The sequence below is a fragment of the Phacochoerus africanus genome, chromosome 3, assembly GCF_016906955.1.
Source record: "Phacochoerus africanus isolate WHEZ1 chromosome 3, ROS_Pafr_v1, whole genome shotgun sequence".
In the NCBI taxonomy this organism is placed as follows: domain Eukaryota; kingdom Metazoa; phylum Chordata; class Mammalia; order Artiodactyla; family Suidae; genus Phacochoerus; species Phacochoerus africanus.
Genome location: NC_062546.1, coordinates 81,383,367 through 81,408,605, shown reverse-complemented (window position 1 = coordinate 81,408,605; position 25,239 = coordinate 81,383,367). Strand labels below are relative to the sequence as shown.

General features: G+C 39.0%; 1 protein-coding gene across 1 annotated transcript in view; it reads right to left on the bottom strand.

The window, feature by feature from the left end:
- Positions 1-25,239, bottom strand: part of MAP3K19 (mitogen-activated protein kinase kinase kinase 19) — a 55,545-nt gene that overhangs the window by 12,967 nt on the left and 17,339 nt on the right. The window contains exons 6-9 of the mRNA XM_047772060.1: positions 13,763-13,859; positions 8,368-8,446; positions 7,015-7,274; positions 1,009-1,052 (exon numbers count right to left, since the gene is read on the bottom strand). Coding sequence (XP_047628016.1) covers positions 1,009-1,052; positions 7,015-7,274; positions 8,368-8,446; positions 13,763-13,859 — 480 coding nt within the window. The remainder of the gene's footprint in view (positions 1-1,008; positions 1,053-7,014; positions 7,275-8,367; positions 8,447-13,762; positions 13,860-25,239) is intronic.

Sequence of the window (25,239 nt, the reverse complement as noted above, 5' to 3'; positions counted from 1 at the left end):
ACTGTCAAATTAAGCTAGTTTATATCATTATCAACCTCTAGAGGTCAGTGTAACCCAATACATAACATTCAGCTTTTTTTGTCTATTAAGCTATAAATTTTTTTTTCTCTCGTTTTTTCTTTTTTCTTTTTTCTCTTTTTTTTTTTTTTTTTTTTTGGCCGCAGCCTGATGTGGGATCTCAGACCCCAGTCCACGAATTTAACCCAGGCCTCAGCAGTGAAAGTGCTAGAATGAAGGTGAAGGAATCCCAGCCACTAAACCACTAGGGAATTCCTAAACTCTTTAAATTCACACTTTTCACAGTAGCCTTTCCCACATGTACACAGACTTGATACCAAATTATACCAGAATATTTATGGGCATAGGTCCTGAGTGGTAAGTGAGAGCTATATGTTTAATTTTCATTCTGTTGCCACCTATGTGTAAGAAGAAAGGAAAAAGAAAGGAACCTGACACTTCCAGGCATTAGAACTAGGTGGGAGGCAGTGAAATCCCCTAGTTTCATGGATAGCTTTCCTCTGTCTCTCAAACATAAAGACAAGTTCTCCCAGTGCTTAAGGATCTCCCTAGTAGTGGCCATTATTTTTTTTTCTTAAGGCCAATAAGCTCTTTTCAACACTAAGCAGTATCTAAGCATTTTCTCAAAGGCTCATAGGATACAGAAGAGTCAGACAGTTGAGAGCATCTTTCCAAATGCTTGCAAATTAGACAACTAGAAAAATCTTTCTACCAGTGGAAAAAGAATCTGTTAATTTCTCAATATGTTAAAAGAAGACACATTAAATGTGTCTAAAAGAGCTACTCACTTCCTTATCTGGACAGCAGGAAATACCTGAGAAAAGTAATATACATGTCAAGATACAACTTTCCCAACTATAAACTACATGTTTTTTTTTTCCCAAGGTATCATTGCTAAAGATTTTGTTTCTGAGTTCTTTGATAGAATTTGTCTCTAACAAGATTCTTTGCTTTTAATTCTTAAGTTAGAAATGCTCAGACTAATCTTACCTCAATTCTTCGGCTGCTATATTTCATATCAGAGGTAGAAAACTCTGTAACAAGAAAAATATCACAATAACCAGATATTCTTAGTAATAGAGTGAACACAGTCAGCCTTAAGCCAAGGGTTTGGGGAATGGAGTGATCTTGATGCTGAGGTCTGAGGAAAAGTTGTTAAAATGAAGTTTTTCCAAGTGTAATCCACATGGAGGTGCATATGGAATGATTGCACAAGACTACTGCCACTGAAAGGGGTTGTTTTTGGATAATGTTGCTCTTTTTTTTTTCCTGTGGTATGTAAAATTTCACGGGCCAGGGCTTGAACCTACGCCACAGCACTGACAACACTGGATCCTTAACCACTAGCCATCAGGGAACTCTCCATTGTTGCTTTTTATATACATATGTTATATATGTATTTATGTCATAAATATAACATTTGCAGATAGATTTATTTATATTTATATTCCTTCTAGAAACACAAGATCTTTGAATCAGAAGACAGAGCATTTGTCACTCACAGGGCATCCTAGCACCAGTTCCCTTCACACCAATTCCCCATAGGTTGACACAATAAGAACCATATGTTTACCTGCACAGATAGTAAGGTTGCACCACAGGAGGATACCCAAAAATTATGAGACTCAGGGCTTTGATGGAGTGTTGGTTGTTTGATCTATCTTTTTCTTTCTTTTTTTTTTTTTTGTCTTTTTTGCCATTTCTTGGGCCGCTCCTGCAGCATATGGAGGTTCCCAGGCTAGGGGTCAAATCGGAGCTGTAGCCACCAGCCTACGCCAGAGCCACAGCAATGAGGGATCCGAGCCGTGTCTACAACCTACACCACAGCTCATGGCAACGCCAGATTGCCAACCCACTGAGCAAGGCCAGGGATAGAACCCGAAACCTCATGTTTCCTAGTTGGATTTGTTAACCACTCCACCAAGACGGAAACTCCGAGGTATCTTTTTCTTTTAAGAAAGACCTTTACTATATCTCCAGGAGAAAGAGGAAATGTGTCTTTGGGGTTTTGTTTTGTTTTGTTTTTTCGGTTAGTTTGTTTTTGATTTTTTTCCCCCTAGAAAGTAAGCAAACAGCTCCTGGCAAAATAAGCCTCCATCAGAGTTCCCGTGGTGTTGCAGCAGAAACGAATCCGATTAGGAACCATGAGGTTGTGGGTTTGATCCCTGGCCTCGCTCAGTGGGTTAAGAATCTGACATTGCTGTGGCTATGGTGTAGGCCAGCAGCTGTAGCTCCGATTGGACCCCTAAACTGGGAACCTCCATATGCCATGGGTGCAGCTCTAAAAATCAGAAAAAAAAAAAAAAAAAAAGCCTCTGTCTTTCTGGAGCAATATACTATCTCTAACTTCCAAGGCATGTCTGTCATTCAATCATCTTTTAACCTAATCTCCTAGTGCTTTTGGCTCAGAAAACCCAGACTTGGCAGAAATGTGAAAATACTTATGTATAATTTTCTCCCAATTGTTGTTTGAACTCAAACTTGGGCTCGATCATAAATTCTGAAGGGGTGCAGGGAAGGGAAAGATGGTATTTACTGGGTAGAGTAAAACTTAGAAGTTGTTCTCTTCTTACCCAAACATCAGGATGGTCCCCAAAAACCTCACTCATCATCAAAGCTTAAAGCTGAAGCCAAAAGCTCCAACATGTCCAGGGTCAAAGCAGGTCACATAAATAGATGGAGTGGAGCAAGAGGTGACATTGGTGAACTGAAATCAGGTGGCCCAACTAAAGGGATGTCCATTATCCAGTTCTGCTGATACTGTCCCTTCCACCTAGCACTGCTAGATCTTCTAATAGCCAAGAGAAGCCAGAGAGCTGGAGACTTTATGGGAAATCTCCCTCCCAGTCCTTTTTTTTTTTTTTTTTAAATAATACTTTGAAGACTGAAAAAATATGTCTTTAGATCCTTTTTGGCTCCAGGTTGCCATTTTGAAACTTCACTCTCTAAGATGTACCATAGGTATAAAAGCCATTCTCAGGTGGAAAATGGTCACCCAAGAAGAGAATTCAGGAGTTCCCATTGTAATTCAGTGGATTAAAAACCCACTGTTGTCTCTGCAAGGATGCAGGTTTGATCCCTGGCCTTGCTCCGTGGGTTAAGGATGCAGTGTTGCTGTGACTGTGGTATAGGTCAGCAGTTGCAGCTCTGATCCAACCTCTAGCCCAGGAACTTCCATAGCCAAAGGTGTGGCTGTAAAAGGAGAAAATAAAGGAAGAGAAAAGAAAAATGGGCATAAGACTTAAATAGACATTTCTCCAAAGAAGACACACAGATGATCAATAGGCACATGAAAAGACGTTCAACATCGCAAATTATTAGAGAAATGCAAATCAAAAGTACAATGAAGTACCACCTTACACTGGTCAGAATTGGTTAAGATTAAAAGGTCTATAAATAGCAAATGCTGGAGAAGGTGTGGAGAAAAGACAACCCTCCTACCTGTTGGTGGGAATGTAAATTGGTGCAGCAATTATGGAAAACAGTATGGAGGTTCCTCAAAAAACTAAACATAGAGTTAACATAAGATCCAGCAATTCACTCCTGGGCATGTATCTAGAGAAAACTATAATTCAAAAAGATACATTCATCCCTATGTTAATGGCAGGACTATTCACAATAACCAAGACACAGAAACAATCTAAATTTGTTTGACAGATGAATGGATAAAGAAGATGCAGTACCTACATACAGTGGAATATTACTCATCCATACAAAGGAATGAAATAATGCCATTTGCAGCCACAAGGATGGACCCAAAGATTATTATACTAAGTGAAGTAAGTCAGAAAGCGAAAGACAGATACCATATGATACACTTATATGTGGAATCTAAAATATGACACAAATAAACCTATCTACAAAACAGAAACAGACTCATAGACTTAGAGAAGAGATGTGTGGTTGCCAAGGGGTAGGGGAGACGAAGGGATGGATTGGGAGTCTGGGATTAGCAAATGCAAACTATTACATATAGAATGAATAATCAACACTGTTCTACCGTACAGCACAGGGAATTATATCCAATATCCTCTGATAAACCATAATGAAGAGGAATATGAAAGAGAATATATATATGTATAACTGAATCACTTTGCTGTACAGCAGAAACCGATATGACATTGTAAATCAACTACACTTCAATAAAAAAAAAGATTGCATTTAAACTTTAAAAAAATAAGGGAACAAACACTGGACTGGAAAACCCAGGTGATTTTTTGAGACAAGATCACAACACCTATGGAGCAGTTCCCATTACAGAATACTGACCAAACCCAGTTTGTTCCTGTCTGTATGTGTTATTTTAGTAACATCTTCAAGATTCCCTGTGATTTGGCTAGGAGTAAAGAATATTTCCATGGTGTCCAATCTCTCCATCCATCCTTCCTCCTGTTTGTACCTGCACCACCTGCCCCTCCTTTTCTCTAAACTCACTTACACTGCAAGACTAAATATTTTTACCATTTTTTTCCCTCATAACTAAAGTGGGATTGAGGTATGAGCTCTGAACACCCATGGCATGGAGCTTAAGCAGCTGGCTTCAGAGAAGGGGATCCAGGTTTGAACCCTGCCTCTGTAACTCACTAGCCACGTGCTCTGGGTGTGCCTGCAAACTTCTTAGGTCCCAGTTCCCTCATTTCTAAAACAAGTATGCTGCTACATCAGTAAATATTAGTACCTTGTAGTAATAGGCACTCAGTTATTGCCATACGATGTTATTAATTTAATGTGGTTTTTTTGGGGGAGGGCATATCTACTGCATGTAGAAGTTCCCTGGCCAGGGATCGAACCTATGCCACAGCAGTGACCTGAGCCACTGCACCACAAGAGAACTCTTCAATGTACATCTTAAAATAGTTATGTGCCAGATCTGTTGCTAGGTTCTCAAAGGTGCAATGACTTTTGCCTTCGTAATCTGGTGAAGACTAGCATATTAAAAATTGTGACAATTCAGTATGATGAGTGCTATGTTACAGACAAGGTCAGGATCCTAGGGGAGTCCAAAGGCATGGTGAGTCAGTCAGTCTTGGGGACGTTCAGGAAGACTTCCCGGAGGAAGGGATATCTAAGGGGAGACCCCTAGGATAGCCTAATTTTCTGGCAGAAGAAAACAGTATGTGCAAATATTCATATATTTGTTCTGGGAATGGAAGACATTTGGAGGTACTGATGTTCATCCTCTGCAGAGGAAGAGGGTAAGATGGGAGGCTGACGAGAAGCTGCTGAGAGTTGAAAGTGAACTTGTAGATTCCAAGGTTGGGTCTACATCACAGTATAGCCCTGATGTGAACACCTTTACACACAGCCTGTCAAAACGCAGCTTCAACCTCATGTGAACTGAAATAAGCACACACAAAAGAACATATATTCTATGATTTCACTTATATGAGGAACCTAGAGTAATCAAGTTCATAGAGGCAGAAAATAAGAGTGGCTACCACCAGGGGCTGTAGGAGGAAGGAGAAAGGAGAGTTCAAGCTGAATGGGTAGAGAGCTTCAGCTTTGCAAGATGAAAAAGATCTGGGGATGGATAGTGGCAATGGTTGCACAACCGTGCAAATGTGTTTAATGCCACTAAACCATATACTTCATTTTTTTTTTTTTTGCTTTTTAGGGTTCACACCCGAGGCATATGGAAGTTCCCAGGCTAGGGGTCTAATCGGAGTTATAGCTGCCTGCCTACACCACAGCCACAACAACGTGGGATCTGAGCCTGTCTTCTACTTACACCACAGCTCATGGCAACGCCAGACCCTTAACCCACTGAGCGAGGCCGGGGATCGAACCTACATCCTCATGGATTCTAGTCAGGTTGGTTAACCACTTAGCCACAAAGGGAACTCTAAACCATATACTTCAAAACAGCAAATTTAGGAGTTCTCTTGTGGCGCAGTGGGTTGCCACTGCACAGCAGGTTGTCACCCAGCATTGCTACTGCAGTGGCATAAGTTGCTGTTGCAGCTCAGGTTTGGTCCCTGGCCCAGGAAGTTCCACATGCCACAGGCATGCCAAAAAAACAAAACCAAACCAAAATCAAAACAAAACAAAACAGGGAGATTTAATGTTATATCCATTTTACCCAACAAATTTAAATTTTTTAATTTTTAAAGAAATACTGCTGCATTCAAATTTCATTTAAGCTCTACCCTTTCACCCAAATACTATAATAATAAGAATCCTGTTTTTCCCTTTGTTTGCTGAGATGCTTCATGTTTCCTCTCCCATGCATTGTCCATCACTGCAATAAGCCAATAAGTGCAAGTTTTTGGACTATAGGTTTGTTCCTGATGGTTTAAGCCAGTTGGTTTAGGACAGTGGTCCTATTCAGGGACAGTGAGGGTCTTAGTTAGGAACAGTGCAGGCCTTCAGTTAGTCACAATTCAAGGCCTTAGTTATTAGCAGTGCATGGTCTTAGAGTTCCCACTGTGGTTCAGTGGGTTAAGAACCCAACATAGTATCCATGAAGACGCAGGTTCAAAGATTGCAATGTCCTAAGGGGAAATACTGTCATCAGTTCTGCTAACTGGTAAATAAGTCTTGGGCCAGATAGAATGGCTAAATCCAATCTTGGAGGAAAGCATCCTCAGTGCAGGCCCCCCAGTTCCCACAGATAATGATCAACCAAATAGGAATTCACTGTAAAGATTTTCAGATGCTCCAGAAAAAGATAAATATTTATTGACAAAGAATAAAGGAATCACTATGTAATTAAATGAACTCAGGAGTTCCTGTTATGGCTCAGCAGGAATGAACCCGACTAGTATCCTTGAGGATTCGGGTTTGATCCCTGGCCTTGCTCAGTGGGTTAAGGATCTGGTGTTGCCATGAGCTGTGGTGTGGGCTGAAGATGAGGCTCGGATCCTGTGTTGCTGTGGCTGTGGTATAAGCCAGAGGCTGCTACTCTGATTTGACCCCTAGCCTGGGAACTTCCATGTGCCTCAGGCACAGCCCACCCCCCCCCCCCCCCGCCCCACCAAAGGGAATAAATGAGCTCACCTTCGGATTTTCTCTGCTGCCCCTTTAGGAAGTGAGGAACGTCTTCTCTGGCTGCAGACTTAGAGATGTTCGGTTCTAAGCAAGGTCTCGGCAACAAAAAGCCCAAGTTCACATTGCAGAGCTCTTTGGAACGTTCCTCTCCCTTCAGAGGTAAAGGCTGTGTGGTCACCATCTTTGTCCTGGAGCCCACCATCTCAATTTCATTTGGAAGTGAACCAGAATGTGCTGGTACCCACTCCTGCTGCACTGAGGTTATCTGACTGAAAGAGGAAGGAAATGGCTTGATTTAAAAGTCATTTCTGGAGTTCCCATCGTGGCGCAGTGGTTAACGAATCCGACTAGGAACCATGAGGTTGCAGGTTCTATCCCTGTCCTGGCTCAGTGGGTAAGGGATCCGGTGTTGCCATGAGCTGTGGTGTAAGATCTGGCGTTGCCATGGCTATGATGCAGACCGACAGCTGTAGCTCTGATTGGACCCCTAGCATCTTCTGTGTCTCCAGTTCTCAGCCCAGCCTGACATCACTAGAAAGTTTGGAAGACTATTTCCAAATGGTGCTGCTGAGTGGAATGACCATATTTCTAAAAAAGCACGACCTCCCCACCCTCTGACTTGCTCTCCACCTCATCTACCCTCTGCCCCTCACACTTCAGTTTTCCCAGTCCCCATCTCCTCAAGCAGAGAAACCAGAAGGGTAAAGGGCAGACATAGGGAATGGACCTTTTAACTTCTCCAAAGGCACTGACTTGCCCAGTGTTTCTTAAACTATCTTTGGTGAAGAATCAGTTTTAAAATTGCCATTCCATTGTGGGCTCAAACTTCTACAAAATGTAATCAAAGCGAAAGACTATAAAAATGAAATGAACATCAAAAACATGAAAAAAGCCCCATTTTTTTCACCATCAGCTCAATGTGCATAAAATTACTTGGTCAAATTTCTATATAGCTTTTTAAACATTTAAATTTCCAAGTTCTATGACTTCATCATGGACTGATAACAGAAGGACCACAGAATTCCATTTTGAGTAGCACTGTTGCAGGGTCAGGTAACTATGGCCCTTGGCCCAAATCCAGCCTGAGTTCATTTTGGTAGTTTGATTGGATCACATCCATACCCATTTGTTCACATATAGTCTATGATGCATTCAGACTACAACTGCAGAGCTGAGTCATTGCAATGGAGACCATATGGCCCACAGAACCTAAAATATTTATGTGGCTCTTGCCACAATAATATTTGTAATAAACCTTGCTTTCAAGTGCTTGGTTGGGGGGGGTTAAAAGACTAAAAATATAGGTTACCACACATGCATGTACTATATTTTCAATCTAACCTTTCAAAGGGTATTCCTTACCTGTTTTCTTGCAAATCTTCTTGGCTCATTTCTTGGGGATGATTGACATCTCTTGGAAATGTAACGATAATCTCAACACCTATAAAAACACATGACAGTAGGAGGAAGAAGAAAGTAATGAATTCCAGGGGTAAACCGGGGATGGAATATTTAACTTTTGGTCATTTGGCTCATGTGTTCTTAATAATTACAAAATGAACACTAACCAGGGACTGAGGCTTAGCCATCTTTGTATCTTTTCATCTCCTAAATAAATGTTTGCTTACAGAGCAAAAAAAAAATGCTTAACAAAACTTTCCAGAAGTAAAATAATTTTATGATGAGTGGTCTTTCCTCCCTCAATGGAGAAAACAAGGCCTCTTTCTGCAAAGTGTAACTGATCTCACCTACCTCACAGGACTGCTGTGAGAATTAAATGAGATCATTTATGTTGCCCCAAGGGAACTTGCTCATATTTGTCATTTCATCATCTCCTGATTCCAGGGAATGACTCCCAGTATAACCCTTAAGACAGAAAGTTCAACTTAGAGAATGGATGCTTGCTTACAATTGAACACATTAAAAAATTTATAGCAAAAACTAGTGTCAGCCCAAATACCCTCAATTGCCTTTCTTGTAAGGTTTTTTCATATATTCAGCTTTTTCATTCAATAAGCTTTTATTAAGTATAGGCCAAGTGCAACTCTTTGTACTAAAGATATAGAAACAAAGGCGAAGTTGTGGCCTTAGCAGGGACTATAAATAAGAAAGCAAAGGGAGTTCCCTTGCAGTGCAGTGGGTTAAGAATCTGACATTATCACAGCAGAGCCTGGGTTGTTGCTGTGGTGTGGGTTCAATCTGTTACCCAGGAACTTCCACACGTTGCAGAGAGGCCAAAAAAAAAAAAAAAGGGGGGTGGGGTGGGGGGCACAGCCAGATAAGCATTGTGATAGAAATGTGCAAAAGGTGTGTGGGAACATTGAGGTGTATCCTTCCAAAAGGACAAAGGGCCTGTCCTAGTGTTCAGTCCTATCTCTGTATGTGTCAGAGCCATTCATTCAGTCTGCCAATGCTGGAAGTACCATGGTTTTAATCAGCTCCACTGATTGAACACTAGGGAAGAAGCAGGGTGTGAATCAGATGGATCTGAGTCTCCTTCCTTCCTCTGCCACTTCTGGGATGAACTTGGGAAAGTACTTAATAGCTATCATTGTCAGCATCATCTCAATTACGGCTTTTATTATTTTTAAAGCACTTTGGATATTTTTTCAAATATTTAGGAACCACCATATTGAAAGCATTTTTATTGTTTAATTGTTCTGCCTATGTTATTTATGAGAGTTGTGCTTTTTTTTTTTTTTCAAAAAAGTGAACATTTCCAAAAGGAAAAGGATTGTTTGCAATCTCCAAAAATGAAGTTTCCTTGGAATTTTTTAAAAATTTTTCAAATATACCATCAATATACTATTTAGCACAAAATAAGAGGCTTGGGATTACAGAACCAGAGGAATTTAGAGGTCTTCTGATCCAAAACCTTCATTTTAGAGATGAAGAAACTGACAGCCATGAGATTACATGACATGCGCAGGGCCACTTTTATAGTGAAAGGAAGATGGATGTCTTTTATATCATTCCTGCAGTCATCTTTGAGGGCAAACACCTAGCTGACATGTTAGAGTAAGGAAAACATACACCACACATTCCTAATAACTAAACTGTCAGTGAAAATGATGTTCCAGTAAAGATAAGGTAGTTTGTACTCTGTGGTGGATGTTAGAAAACGGGGTAGTGTATTCATGTGAACACGTTCTTAAGAATAACTGTACTTTTTACAATTATTAAGGACTAATAAACTTGGAATGTTTTAAAGCAAATTTACTGTGCTCAAAATCCGTTAACTGGTTGATTTCTTTTTTTAAACCAAGGAACAAAGATGTTGGAGTTCTTCGGTGATGCAGCGGGTTAAGGATCTGGTGTTGTTATTGCTGTGGCACAGGTTCAGTCCCTGGCCCAGGAACTTCCATATGCCATGGGTGAAGCAAAATAAATAAATAAATAAATAAAACATTTTGACCCTGAAATCGTCTGGGAACATGTGTGTTCTGTTTCCTGTCTTGAATACTGTGAGTATTCAGGAGAGCCTCTGAACCTACCCAGTGGTCCAGGAAAAAAGAATACACTGTCACAAGTAAAAGTAAAATAGATGCTCCTAACCAAGTGCATCTTTCCAGTAAGAAGATATAAATTAATCCCACCAGAAACTGTTAGAGTGGAGAGAAACTAAAAGGCAATATTTAAACAGAGCCAGAAATATAATTTCCTTGCAAAAGAGGTTCAAATGACATTCATAAAGTCAGAATACGATGATTAATTGGTTAATGTGTTAAATTATTAAAATGAAAAGTTAAAATTGGCCCAGCCTTTTCAGAGTATTCAATGAAGAAAAATTATTTTCTCCAAAAATGTCTCGCTTTCCTGTGTTTTCGACTAGTTCTGTTTAAATTGATGGGTATCAAGGTTTAAAATATTTTGATAAACTCTCCATGTTTTGATAGCCACCAATCTATGAATTTCAACAGAATTTTTAAAAACTACATTTCCAGGGGAGCTCCCATCGTGGCGCAGCGGAAACTAATCTAACTAGGAACCATGAGGTTGCAGGTTTGATCCCTGGCCTCGCTCATTAGGTTAAAGATCTGGTGTTGCTGTAGCTGTGGTGTAGGCTGGTGACTGTAGCTCTGATTAGACCCCTAGCCTGGGAACCTCCATATGCCATGGGTGCGGACCTTTAAAGCAAAAAACAAAAACAAACACAAAAAACTACATTTCCAGACTTTTTTTGCCACTAGAGTTCAGAAAGCTAACTTGAGAGGTGGATTCACATGAGTTACATGGAAAAAGATAAGGTGAGGTATCCTTTTGCTGATGTGATTGTCAGCAGAGGAGAGAGGTTCTAAGGTTGACGTGGGAGCCGCTCCCAGTTGTGGCTGAGGCAGCATGGTCTGGGAGGTCAGTAGCCCATTTTTCGATGTAGTTCTAAGAATTCTTTCTGAAATGTTTGTATATGTATGACCGGGTCACTTCGCTATACAGCAAAAATGGACAGAACCTTGTAAATCAACTCTAATAAAAAAATTAAAAAATATATATTTATATTTTTTAAAAAAGTATTATTTCTGGCAGTCCAACAAGGGACTGTTCTTCTCCTTTGATGGTCTATGAACTTTCCAGTATCTTTTAAAGCTTGCTTCCTTTTTAACCCAAGTAGATTCTTTCATCTGCACTTAAGAATCCTGATGGATTAAAAAAATTTTAAGTCCAGCAATTTCAGGAAACAAATTCTTATTCACTCATGAAAAGAATAATTTTACACACTCAATTTCCAGTCTATAAGGTTTGCGTCTGATATGTTCCAGGAAAATAGCTAAGTAATTCAAGAAGATTTTTATACTAAGGAAAAGGATGTCAGATTTGGTGGTGGTGTTGGTGGTGGGGTCTATAAATTGTTTTTTTGTTTGTTTATTTTTTTGCCTTGCCAGGGTATGCAGAAGTTCCTGGTCAGGGATCTACTGATCTGAGCCAGAGCAATGCAACATCAAATCCTTAACTGCTAGGCCACTAGTGAACTCCTGTAAATTGTATTTTGTAAATTACCATCAGTAAAAGCCCATAAGAAAGCAAATGGGTGCTTCAGGACTAATTAGTTGTTAAAGACCAGGGGAGTGATTCAAACATTATAGAGTTTATACACATTTTAGTTAGTGATGCTCCCTTTTTTTTGGTCACGCATGCCACATGTGGAGGTTCCTAGGCCAGGGATCCCACACCATAGTGGCAACCCTGGCTGCTGCTGTTACAACACCAGATCATTAACTCACTGCGCCACGAGGGAAATCGGTGATGCTCCCTTTTAAAAAGAGTAACACAATGGACAAACAGATAGAAACCAAACCATTAAATGTGAATTATCTACAACAAAATAGTCACATAGAATAGGAATAGAGTCCTCATAAAATGTGCCAGTGCTTAGACATTAGCAACCTGGAGTATGATAGAAATATGTAAATGGGATTTAAACAGATGTATCGTTATTTACTATGAATACAATGCACAGTAATGCCCCAAACATATTTATTTCAGACTTTGTGACTTAAAAGTAACTAGCTCTACTGAATACTCTTATCAACTATGAGAATAAAATTTAGAAACATAACTGCTTCTTTCAAATGTGTAAACCTAAGTTATGAAAGCTTCAAACTTCAAGAGCTTAGTGGAGACACGGCATAATTGTGATGGTTCCTATATGAAAACCTCAAATATTACAAATCGATTTTTAAAGACTTATAAACACCTCAGAGTGCAAGTCTTCTCCAAATGGGGCAGAATAAACACATTATCTCAACCTCTTAGAAGGTGACTGGGACCTTACAATTCGGCTTCTGAGAACTCAGCTTTGAAGCCTCAAAGCCAAAGGCAAATCTCAAGGACTATTGGAAGGAGATCAGGACTTGTATATTTTAAGTAGGTTTTTCAGGGTCTGTGATGTTAATGATTTCAAATGTTATTAAATTATTCTCCGTGCTCAGCCAGGGCAAAGACAAGACAGGAGGCTTCCCACGAGGGGGCAGCATCGCATAAGAGGCGGAAGGAGATGGGAGATGGTGGCAAGGACACGGGGCAGCGTTCAGCCTGGTTGACGGAGATGAGAAAAAAAGACCTTCAATAAGGAAGCGTCCCTGGAATATTAGGCATGGAAATGGGAAAATTGCCAGAGAGGGAGTGGAGCAGTTCAAATAAACATTTAATTTAAGAAGTTTATAGGCAAAGATATGGGCAAATATGATGGCTGCGGTGACTGTTTTCTGCAGTGAAAATCTGCAGATACTTTATGGTCTGTTCAATCCAAGAGTGCTTATGGGTCGGACAGGATGACATTTAGAATGGCTGTTTCTCTGGAAAATTCCAAACTTATGGCTTCCTGGAATACAAGACTGAGACTTGGGGCTTTAGTTCTTTGTTCAGTCCCCCTGATTCTCCCTCAAGGGAAAAGCTCTGGGATAACAGCTGATGGAGAAATGATTGGTCCTGGAAAAGAACAGATCCTTGGAGCTGATGGAAGGTTCTGAGAGGAAAGAAATGAGGGAAAAGAATTTATCAGACAAAAAGGGAGAGGAGAACAGCAGGTTGAGAGGGAGTGAAGTAGAAAGAAGAGGATAGGTAGAAGAGGGACACCCATTTTGGCTGGGCAAGTGGCCAAGACAGATTGGACTAAAGGATAGGATCATGAGTGGTTTTTCTTTTCCTTTGTGCTCGTCTGCAATTTCAACATTCTACACTGAGCATTACTGAAATTAGGGGGGAAACCCAGGTGATCAATGTCATCTTTGTAAACTTATCAAGGGCAAAATATGGATACCTTCCGTCCTGGGTGGCCAGTCTTTTCTTTCACCACTTGGCTTTCCTTCTTCACCAGTCCATATGGAATGACTGAAGTCATCATCTTGGTCAAACTGCTAAAATATCATAAAATAGGAACTCAGCTGTTCAATGTGGTACTTGGTTGGCAGAGTGAATGTTGATTCTTTTTTCTAGGCTACAGTTTCACACTGTGGATTCATTTTAAATTGGATAAAGCATTTAGAACTAAAACAATGGGAAACTATTCGCCTCCAGAGCAGTAGGCTCGGACAGACATGAACATGATTGATTGCATAATCAAAAATGAAGATCAAAGCTGAAATCACATAGACACATAGAAATTCAATATTTTATACTTTATCATGTCCGCACCCAGGCTGTTAAGCTGCCACAAATTCCATCTGGGTGGGTAACTGGAAAGAATCCTTTGGCCACAGTCAGTTAACAACCCCAAAGGAAACACAATCTTTTCCATAATGCCTGCCTGGGGCATCATTACAAATGGTGAGGGTGGAAATCCCTGCCCCATATGGAAGCTGCAGATAGAAACTTAGACTGAAAGGAGGCAGCAAAGCTGATTAAAGTTTTCACTATGACAGCTGCCTGATCTAATCATGGCAATGCAACCTCTCAAACTTCTCTTTTACCCTCTAGAAAATAATTGCTATGCTGAAAAACATGATTGAAAAACCACTTGATTTCTAAAAAGTACACCTAACTCTAAAGAAGCAAGGTTTTCTTATTAGAATTCATTGTTGTTGATAGATTTCTTCATCAGAAGTTATTGCTGGTGATTTTGCCTTTTAAATGGCTAGAGCAATGATAGATGCAAATAGTAGTTAAAATATCCTGTTACTCCCAATGTTATAATTAGCTCTCTGGTCTCTATGATCAGGGCAAACCACCTATTTAAGGAGACCGTTGGATAAAAGTCTTTGTCCTAAATGCAGATACCTGTCAGGCAAGGTCAAAAACCTTGGCAAGCCTTTGGCATAAAACATCTGATATTTCATTCACTAATTCCCAAGAGAGCTTGGGAATCTTTTCTTTCTGCTTTGTTCATTTTAATTATCACAGGGAAAAAAAAACCCTCCATTTATACTTCCATTAAAATATTTTAGGTATTCAATCATAACTTAGTTATCATACTTGAATGCAGCAGTATATGCTTTTTAGAGCCTTTTCCCCCTCCCAGCAAAGGTTAGGGGCCCTCTCTCAGATCATCCTTGTCAGTGGTAGATGGGATACCTTGTGTGTTCACCTTCATCCTAGACTGTTAATTTCACTGCTTAGCCTGTGCATTTCAAAATTCTCAACTATCTGGAAATTCTTCTCCCTCCTGTCTAATTACAAACATGGAGTGAGGGTTGCTATTTTCAGAATGACCAACCTACAAAAAAAAAGTATTTCTTAAAAAGCAGGAGAAAAAAAATCACCTGCAATCCTATCAATAAAAAGCAAACACTGTTAACATAGAAATGATGTTTCTCTTTGTCTTTTCCTAAGTGTTTAAATATATAGTTGCATCGCATCATTTTGTATCTGGCTTTTTCACTTAAGAAAAATATAAACTACATAGAAATTTACTATGTAAACATTTTTTTTTAAGGGCTGCACCCTTGGTATATGGAAGTTCCCAGGCTAGGGGGTTGAATTGGAGCTGCAGTTGCCAGCCTACACCACAGCTCACAGCAATGCCAAATCCTTAACCCACTGAGCAGGGCCAGGAATGGAACCCTCATCCTCATGGATACTAGTTGGGTTTGTTACTGCTGAGCTGCAATAGAAACTCCAGTAAGCATCATTTTAATAGCCTTTTGTCAGAAGAGCATAACAATGTTAATAAGCCCCATAAGTCTTTCAATATAAGCCCTATCATGCATACTACGTAGTTTAAAATTCTTCATTATTACACATAGTATTGTGAACATCTTTACAAGTAATGCCCAAATTTTGCTTTTTTTTTTTTTTGCTTTTTGCTTTTTATGGCTGCACCTGTAGCATATGGAAGATTCCAGGCTAGGGGTCGAATCAGAGTTGTAGCCACTGGCCTACACCACAGCCACAGCCACAGCAACATGGGATCCAAGCCACGCTCATGACAATGCTGGTTCCCTGACCCACTGAGGGAGGCCAGGGATCAAACCTGCATCTTCATGGATACTAGATGGATTTTGTTTCCTCTGAGCCACAATGGGCACTCCCTGCATTATTTCTTTAAAGTAGATTCTTGGATATGGAATTATTGATCTGAGTATAGAATTTTTTTTACATACATTGCTTTAAAAGTAAAGTTTACACTTACTGTCCCCCAGCAGTGCATGAATATGTTTCACTGTATCTTCTCCCTTATCAATGATCATCGCTTCTCATTTTTAGTAATGTGATATATGGTCATCTTAATTGTTGTTTAATGTGCATGTTTTGACTAGTAGAAAAATTGGAGATATTTCAGATGTTTAACAACCATTGAATTTTTCTATTTAGCATATATAGTTTTTGTTCAGTTCCTTAGTCGAGAACACTCTGTGATGTGCCAACATATAGACCATTTCATATAATTTCATATAATTACAGTGATTCAATGAAATTTTTATGCTAATCTTTGGAAAATAGCAGCCTTCATACAGAAGTGTTTTTTTGTTTGTTTGTTTGTTTTGGTTTTTGTCTTTTGTCTTTTTCTAGGGCTGCTCCCACAGCATATGGAGGTTCCCAGGCTAGGGGGTCCAATCTGAACTACGGCTGCTGGCCTACACCAGAGCCACAGCAACGCCAGATCTGAGCCACATCTGTGACCTACACCACAGCTCACGGCAATGCTGGATCCTTAACCCACTGAGCAAGGCCAGGGATCAAACCCGCAACCTTATGGTTCCTAGTGGGATTCATTTCCGCTCTGCCATGATGGGAACTCCCAGAAGTGTTAAATATACAACTGGTTCTCATTTCAGGTTTCTGTGTTGACTAATGAGTTGTGGTCGGTCTCAATGCTCAGATCACTCATTAATTGGTCCTTTAGGCAAAGTAAGAAGAGAGAGAGTGTGGGTACACCTACCTACAAAACCTGTAACGAAGACCAGCACTTAAAAATACAGGGCCAGACACTGTTCTATGCACCTTATACATATTAACTAACTTAATGTTCACAATAACTCTAAAAGTAAGAACTATAATCCTCTTTTTATACATGAGGCTCAGAGAAATTAAGTAAATTACCCAAGGTCACATAGTTAGCCTATGGTAGAGCCAGGATCCTCACCCAGACTCTGAAGTCTTGTTCCAAAGCTCTTAACCACTCTGCTTTCTTGTTACCATGAAAAAAAAAATGTTTTTTAAGGTTAACATACTTTTTATTTAAAATAATTACATCAGAGTTTTTCTTGTGGTGCAGCAGGCAATGTCACTGTAGTAGTTCAGGTCACTGCTCTTATTTGGGTTTGATCCCTGGCCCAGGAACTTCCACATGTGGGTGAGGCAAAAAAATAATAATAATAAATGATTGCATCCTATAAATGCTGTTCTGTAAATTATATTTGGATCCCAACAATTTATGGTGTTCATTTTCCTATGTGAATAATTTTTTTTAACAACACCAAGTTGAGAGGTGCCTAGCATTCCTTCACACAGAGATTCTGTTTTTTATTTATCCAATTCCATAGAGTTGGAAATTTTCAAATTAAATTTTATTTTATATTGAAGTATATTTGATTTACAATGTTGTGTTAGTTTCAGCTGTAAAGCAAAGCGATTCAGTTATACATATACATACATCTACTCTTTTTTTTTTTTGTCTGCACCCCTGGCATGTGGAGGTTCCTGCTGCTGTGCCACAGCAGTGACCTGAACTGCTGTAGTGACAATGCCAGATCCTTAAGCCACAGCACCACGAGAGAACTCCCATACATCTATTCTTTTACTGTGAAAAATTTGAAACAGAGAGTCTCAACAAGAACCAAAAAGAAAAGAATCAGTAACATCAATAACATTGAGCAAAAATAATAGAAAGGATACTCAAACTTAATTTGTAGGTTTTGCACAGGAAAACATAAAATGTGTGATGCCTACAAGCTCCTGACAAAAATTTCTTCCATAGAATAAACTGAAAAACCATAAGCATCACAAACAAAAAGGAGGAAGGGAATAATATGTACTTCAAATGTTATCATGGAAATTATGACTATAAGAGAAACAGCTCAGAATTTTCCAAGATCTTTTAGAAGCCTAAATATGAATAACTCTAAGGCGTGTTTGGATGCCACAAGAAGGAACATTGAAATAATGACAGTTGCCAGTAAATGAAAGCAAATGTTTGAATAGCACATCCCAAACCTAAATGGAGTTCATAAACCATTGACAATGATGCGGGAGGTGACAGTAAGCTAGATGGAGAGCACAACATTCTAATCTGCAGGCAACAGAATGCCAAACACACAGAAAAGAGGCATAGAAATCAAACATAATTAAATTTGGAAAGAAGATTCTCCTTAGATGAAAAAAGATTGGGAGAAGATATAAAAGAGCCTCTCAGGAGCAATCCTACAGTCCAGGCAGCTGCTTATATTTGTAAACTATAAAAACCTATTGCAGACAACCGAAAAGAAAAGCGAGCTTTCAGACAAAAGCAAGAGTGAAGGATGACCTTGGGTTGTATAATTTAAACCCTAGAGAAAACACTTGGGAAGAGGAGGTAAGTTCAAAAATGAAGGAGTCTTTTTCTCCCTCAGAAATGAGTTCAAAGTTATTTCAACTGTAATAAGAAAAATATAGGGTGGAATTCAAAAAACATCTTAAAGTGGCATAAAAAATGTACTAATATGAAGGGATTTTTAGTCTTTTTTTAGAAAGAAAAGTCTTAACTATATTATACACAAAAAGAGAAAAGTGAATGTGTTTTTGTTTGTCAATTTCTGATTCATAATCTTCATTTTAAATATTGGTCTTTAGGTATTTTATTCCAATTACTCTGTAATATTAGTTACCCAAATCAATTCAGCCTTCAAGACTGTGGCAAAACCACTACACTGCAGGGTTTCTCACTGCTATTGACATTTGGGGCTGAAAAATTCTTTGCTGTGTGGATAGGGCTGTTCTGGGCACTGTGGGTGTTTAGCATCATCCCTGGCCTCTGCCCAATGGATGCCAGTAGCACTTCCTCCCCAGTTGTGACACCAAAATATATGTAAGCATTGCCAAATGCCCTCTGAGGGAGAAATCACCGCCCTTTGACAACCAGCCACTGTACTAAAGCAACTCTGGTAAGCAGGCTAACCTGTTTAGAAAAGTTATAAATGCACAAGGGTAAAATATTCAAACAGTATTAAAAAAATAAACATTTCCATTCTATCTCATCCCAGCCATCACCCCAGAAGAGTCATGATTTAATCATTTCTGTATTTTAATTTTAATTAATTTTGATTTCCATCAAACTTAAACATTTTTTAAAATTCAAGTTAGGGTTAAAAAAATTGGGGAGCTCCTTGGAGTTCCCGTCGTGGCGCAGTGGTTAACGAACCCGACTAGGAACCATGAGGTTGTGGGTTCGATCCCTGCCCTTGCTCAGTGGGTTAAGGATCCGGCGTTGCCGTGAGCTGTGGTGTATGTTGCAGACGCGGCTCGAATCCTGCGTTGCTGTGGCTCTGGCTTAGGCTGGTGGCTACAGCTCTGATTCGACCCCTAGCCTGGGAACCTCCATATGCCGTGAGAGCGGCCCAAGAAAATGGCAAAAAAGACAAAAAAAAATTGGGGAGCTCCTGTTGTGGCTCAGTGGGTTAAGAACCCAGCATAGTGTCCCTGAAGATATGGGTTTGATCCCTGGCCTCACTCAGTGTTTTAAGGATCCTGCATGGCCGAAAGCTGCAGCGAAGGTGGCACGTGCAGCTCAGATCCAGTATTGTTGAAGCTGTGGAATAGGCCTACAGCTGCAGCTCTGATTCAACCCCTAGCCCAGGACCTTCCATATGCCACAGATGTGGCCATAGAAAGAAAAAAGGAAAGAAAGAAAGAAAGAAAAAACAAACAAAAATCAGTGGGATGGACTAGGAGTTTGGGATTTGTAGATGCAAATGGATGAGCAATGAGGTCCTACAGTACAGCACAGGGAACTATATCAGTATCTTGGGATAGACCATGATGGAAGGTAATATAAGAAATTTCTGTACAGCAGAAATTGGCACAATATTGTAAATCAACTATACTTTAATTAAAAATCTTTAAAAACATACCTTATAACAAGAAGGTCATCAATTTCTTTCCCCACTCTTTTCCCCATAGTTAGCCCATTCCAGCCTCTTAACTGTTGCTTTTGGTATTTTTTCCCCCTGTCTCTAGGTAATATGTTTATCCTGCTACCTCTTGAGTCATTAAAGTGATAGATTATCAGTTGGCTTCTTATTATTATGGTTGCCAATTTAATATTCTTAAACACTTCCCCCACCCTCTTAGTAAATTCACCCTCTTTTTCTTGTTAAATCAACAGGAAAATTTCAAATTACGGTTATTTAAGTATTGTACTATACAATGCAATGTATTGCAGTAGAGCAATAGTAGTGTGTTATGATTATAACTTCTTTTTTAAAATAACTATTGGAATATAGTTTACTTATAACGTTGTATTAATTTCATGTGTACAGCAAAGTGAATCAGTTATACATATACATATATCCATTCCTTTTTCCCATGTAGGTTATTGAAGAATATTGAGTAGAGTTCCCTGTGCTATACCATAGATCCTTATTAGCTATCTATTTTATATATTGTAATGTGTGTATGTTTCTTGTTTGTTTGCTTGCTTGCTTGCTTGCTTGCTTTTTAGGAACTTCTGGCACATGGGGGTTCCCAGACTAGGGATCGAATTGGAGTTGCAGCTGCCAGCCTATACCACAGGCGCAGCAATGCCAGATACGAGCTGCATTTGTGACTTAAGTAATGTGTATGTGTTAATACCATCTCCCTAATTTATCCCCTCCCCACCCTTGGTTTCCCCTTTGGTAACCATAAATTTGGTTTTAAATGCTGTGCATTTGTTTCTGTTTTATAAATAAGTTATACAGTCTTTCTTGCATAACTTCTTTTTTAGCACAAACCCCAAACCTTGTTTTTATTTCATTTACAAATTTATTTGATATTTCATTCATTTTCTTACTATTAAAACTTAAATCTTTCCCACCTCCAGTGGTTTCTCCACTTGGTTAGATATACATGATAATAAATCAGTTCCACTTTCTTCCTGGAAATTTCCATTACCCTGCTATCCCTCACTCCTTTCAATGGTCAGAGCTTTTTGTTCTCTAGATACATGGCTGAAGCCCCAGGACTTGGCTTCTCCTTTATTCCAAGGATTACGTCCTCTCTTATGTTAGGTTCCAGATGCCATGAATCATGGATCCAATTTTTCCTCTATTTTTATCTACTCCCTTAATTTAATAGAGCACAGGGTAGATTCGCTAAAAGGTATATGAAATGCAAAATGTTTGAACATTCGTGTGTCTGAAAAATGTCTTTTTTCAACTGTAATATTTGATTTATAGCTTGTCTGGGATATAAAATCCTAGGTTGAAAAACATGCTCCTTTTTTTTGTCTTTTTGCCATTTTCTTGGGCCGCTCTCACGGCATATGGAGGTTCCCAGGCTACGGGTCCAATTGGAGCTGTAGCCACTGGCCTACACCAGAGCCACAGCAACGCTGGATCGGAGCCGTGTCTGTGACCTACACCACAGCTCATGGCAACGCCGGATCCTTAACCCACTGAGCAAGGCCAGGGATCGAACCTGCAACCTCATGGTTCCTAGTCAGATTCGTTAACCAGTGAGCCATGACGGGAACTCCAAAAAACATGTTCTTTTCTCAGATACTTAAAGGCATATCCCTTCCCTTTTCTTTACCTTTAAGTATAGCGCAAATTCAGAAAAATGCATGTAAGTATATTGATTCATGAATTTTTACAAACTGAACACACTTGTATATTCAGGGCCCAGATCAAGTAAAAGACTTCTTAGACATAACATAAAAATTAAGACCCATATATGAAAAAATTAAAAACTTCTGTTTAAAAGAAGAACTATTAAAAGGTGAAAAAAACAAAATTTTTTCATTGACTAGCAGAAAATATCTGAGTCACACTTTTAGAATACATGAAGAATTCTCTAAACCCAACAATAAGAAAATAAACAATTCAATCAGAAAATGGACAAAATATTTGAACAGATAATTTATACTGATGACAAATAAATTTTTTTTTTTTTTTTTTTGCTTTTTAGGGCTGCACCCATGGCATATGGAGGTTCCCAGGCTAGGAGTCTAATTGGAACTACAGCTGCTGGCCTATACCAGAGCCACAGCAACTTGGGATCTGAGCCACATCTGCAACCTACACCACAGCTCACAGCTACTCTGGATCCTTAACCCACTAAGTGAGGCCAGGGATCGAACCCTTGACCTCATGGCTCCTAGTTGGATTTGTTTCCACTGCACCATGATGGGAATTCCACAAATAAATTTTTAAAAAATATTCAGGAGTACCCTTTGTGGCGCAGCGGAAACAAATCCAACTAGGAACCATGAGGTTGTGGGTTTAATCCCTGGCCTTGCTCAGTGGGTTAAGGATCCAGCATTGCCATGAGCTGTGGTGTAGGTCACAGACATGGCTCGGATCTGGAATTGCTGTGGCTCTGTTGTAGGCCAGCAGCAACAGCTCCAATTAGACCCCTAGCCTGGGAATCTCCCTATGCCTCGGGTGCTGCCCTAAAAGGACAAAAGACCAAATAAGATAAATAAAATAAAATAAAATAAAATAATATAAAATAAAATAAAATAAAATAAAATAAAATAAAATAAAATAATAAAATAAAGTAAAATAAAAATATTCAACATCAATCATAAAGGAAATGCAAATTAAAACCACAGTGAGATACTACCATATACCTATTTTGGTTAAAAAAAATTTTTAATGGTTAAAATAAAAAATACTGACAGTACATTTGCTGGCAAGGGTGGAGAGAAACTAGATCTCTCATTTATTGCTGGGGGAACAGAAAATGGTAGAGCCACTCTGAAAAATTGGAAATTAAAAAAAATTAAATGTACATTTGCCATATGACCCACTAATTGGACTCTTGAGCAGGTATCATAAGGAAATGAAAATGTAAGTTCACAAAGAAATCTACACATGGCTGTTCTTAGTAGCTTTATTTGTAATAGCCCCAAACTAGAAACATCCCAAATGTCTTTCTACAAGTGAATGGCTAAATGAACTGTGGAACAGAACATAATTGTTAATAGAATACTACTTAGCAATATAAACTATTGATACACACAACACCTTGGATCTATCTCAAGAGCATTGTGTTGAGTAGAAAAAAAATCAATCTCAAAAGTTTACTTAACAATAAACAAGAATGAAGTAATGCCTTTTGCAGCAACTATGGATGGACCTAGAAATTATCATACTAAGTGAAGTGAGTCAGAGAAAGACAAATGTATATGAGATCATGAATATGTGGAATCTAGCAAAAAATGATACAAAAGAATTACAAAACATAAACAGACTCAAAGATTTTGACACCAAATTCATGATTACCAAAGGGGAAATGTGGGGTGGGAGGGGTAAATTAGGGGGTTGGGATTGACATATACACACTACTAGATAAAAAATAGATGGATAACAAGGACCTACTTTACAGCACAGGCTGATCTACTCAATACTGTGTAATTAACCTGTATGAGAAAAGAATCTGCAAAGGAATGGATATATGTATATATATGACTGAATCCCTTTGCTGTACACCTGAAACTAACATAATATTGTTAGCCAACTATACTCCAATAAAATTTATTTTTTAAAAACACTTACAGGTGTGATAATTCCATTGATATAATATCTTGGAATGACAAAATTATAGAAGTGGAGAACTGATCAGTGGATGCTGGGGGTAAGCAGGGAGGATGTGGCTATGAAGAGGGTGGTAAAAGGGTGTTCCTTTGTGGTGACAGTACAGTTTTGAATCTTGATCATGATGATTCAGGGGATAAAATGTCATAGAACTGTGTATACACACACACACACACACACACACACACACACACACGCATGCAAGAAAGAAACAAAGAAAAAGAAATGTGTGCAAAAACTAGTGAAATCCAAGTAAGGTCTGTAGTTGAGTTCAATGTATTGTGTCAATGTCAGTTTGCCAGTTTTGACAATCAGCTACAGTGATGATAATAACTCCCATTGGAGGAAGCTGGTGAAGTTTATACAGGACCTCTCCATATTATTTTCATCAGTACTTGTAAATAGATAGTTATTTCAAACTAATTTTTGATTTAAGCTTTTGTGGTTTTTATTTTTGTTTGTTTTCTTTGTCGTTTGGGGATGATTTTTTGGAAGGAGAAAGGGACTGAAAGCTCTCTACTCCACCATCTCCAAAATGCTCCGTATCGTTTAAACATATTAGAGTCCATCCCTCATTAACTTTTAAAAACAAACACTCTGTGGTCAAATTCTTTCTCACCAATAAAATGCAGGCTATTAATACTTATTTACTTATGTATTTATTTATGTATTTATTTATTTTTGCTTTTTAGGGCCACACCTGCAGCATATGGAAAAGTACTGGGCCAGGGATCCAATATGCCACAACCCCAGCAATGTCAGATCCGAGCCACATCTATAACCTACGCCCCAGCTCACGGAAACACCAGATTCTTAACCCACTAAGCAAGGCCAGAGATCGACCCTCATCTTCATGGACACTAGTTGGATTCTTAACCTACTGAGCCAGAACAGGAACTCCTACACTAGCAATACTTTAAACTGTTTGGGCTATGTTAATTTTATAAAAATTCATAAGGTCCAAATGAGGATCCAGTGCAAAGTTCATCTCCAATTCTGTCCCTTTAGGCAACCACTGTTAACAGTTTACTGTAGGCCTTGAAAATCATTCCACAGTTTTCTGTGGATCACAGAATTTGTTACTAGTACTGTGACTATACTTTGTGTAGTTATTTACCAAGATCAGGGGATGATGACCAGGGCCAAGAAGAGGCACCTCCTATATAGTGTCCTGTGATGCATTTGACACAATCAGATTAATGATGATCTCCTTTTTCCAAATTACATACATAAAATCCAACTACATTTTTATTATTTTGTATGGATTAAACTGCATCAATATTCTGTGGTATTAGACACACACACTCAACACATGAGACTCAGAGTTGACTAGCTCATTACTGCTCTGAGATTAAACTCTTGAAACTGTTGGAGTTCTCCTGTGGTGCAGTGGGTTAAGGATCCTGAGTTGCCACTGCGCAACTCAGGTTGCTGCTGTGGTACAGGTTTGACCCCTGGCTCAGATGCCATGGGTGAGATCAAACAAACAAACAAACAATTAAACCAGAAAACCTCACTAGAGTGTCATTAATTATGCTTTAAGTTTCTTGATGATAACATTTAAATATGTAATTGTGATATGATTATT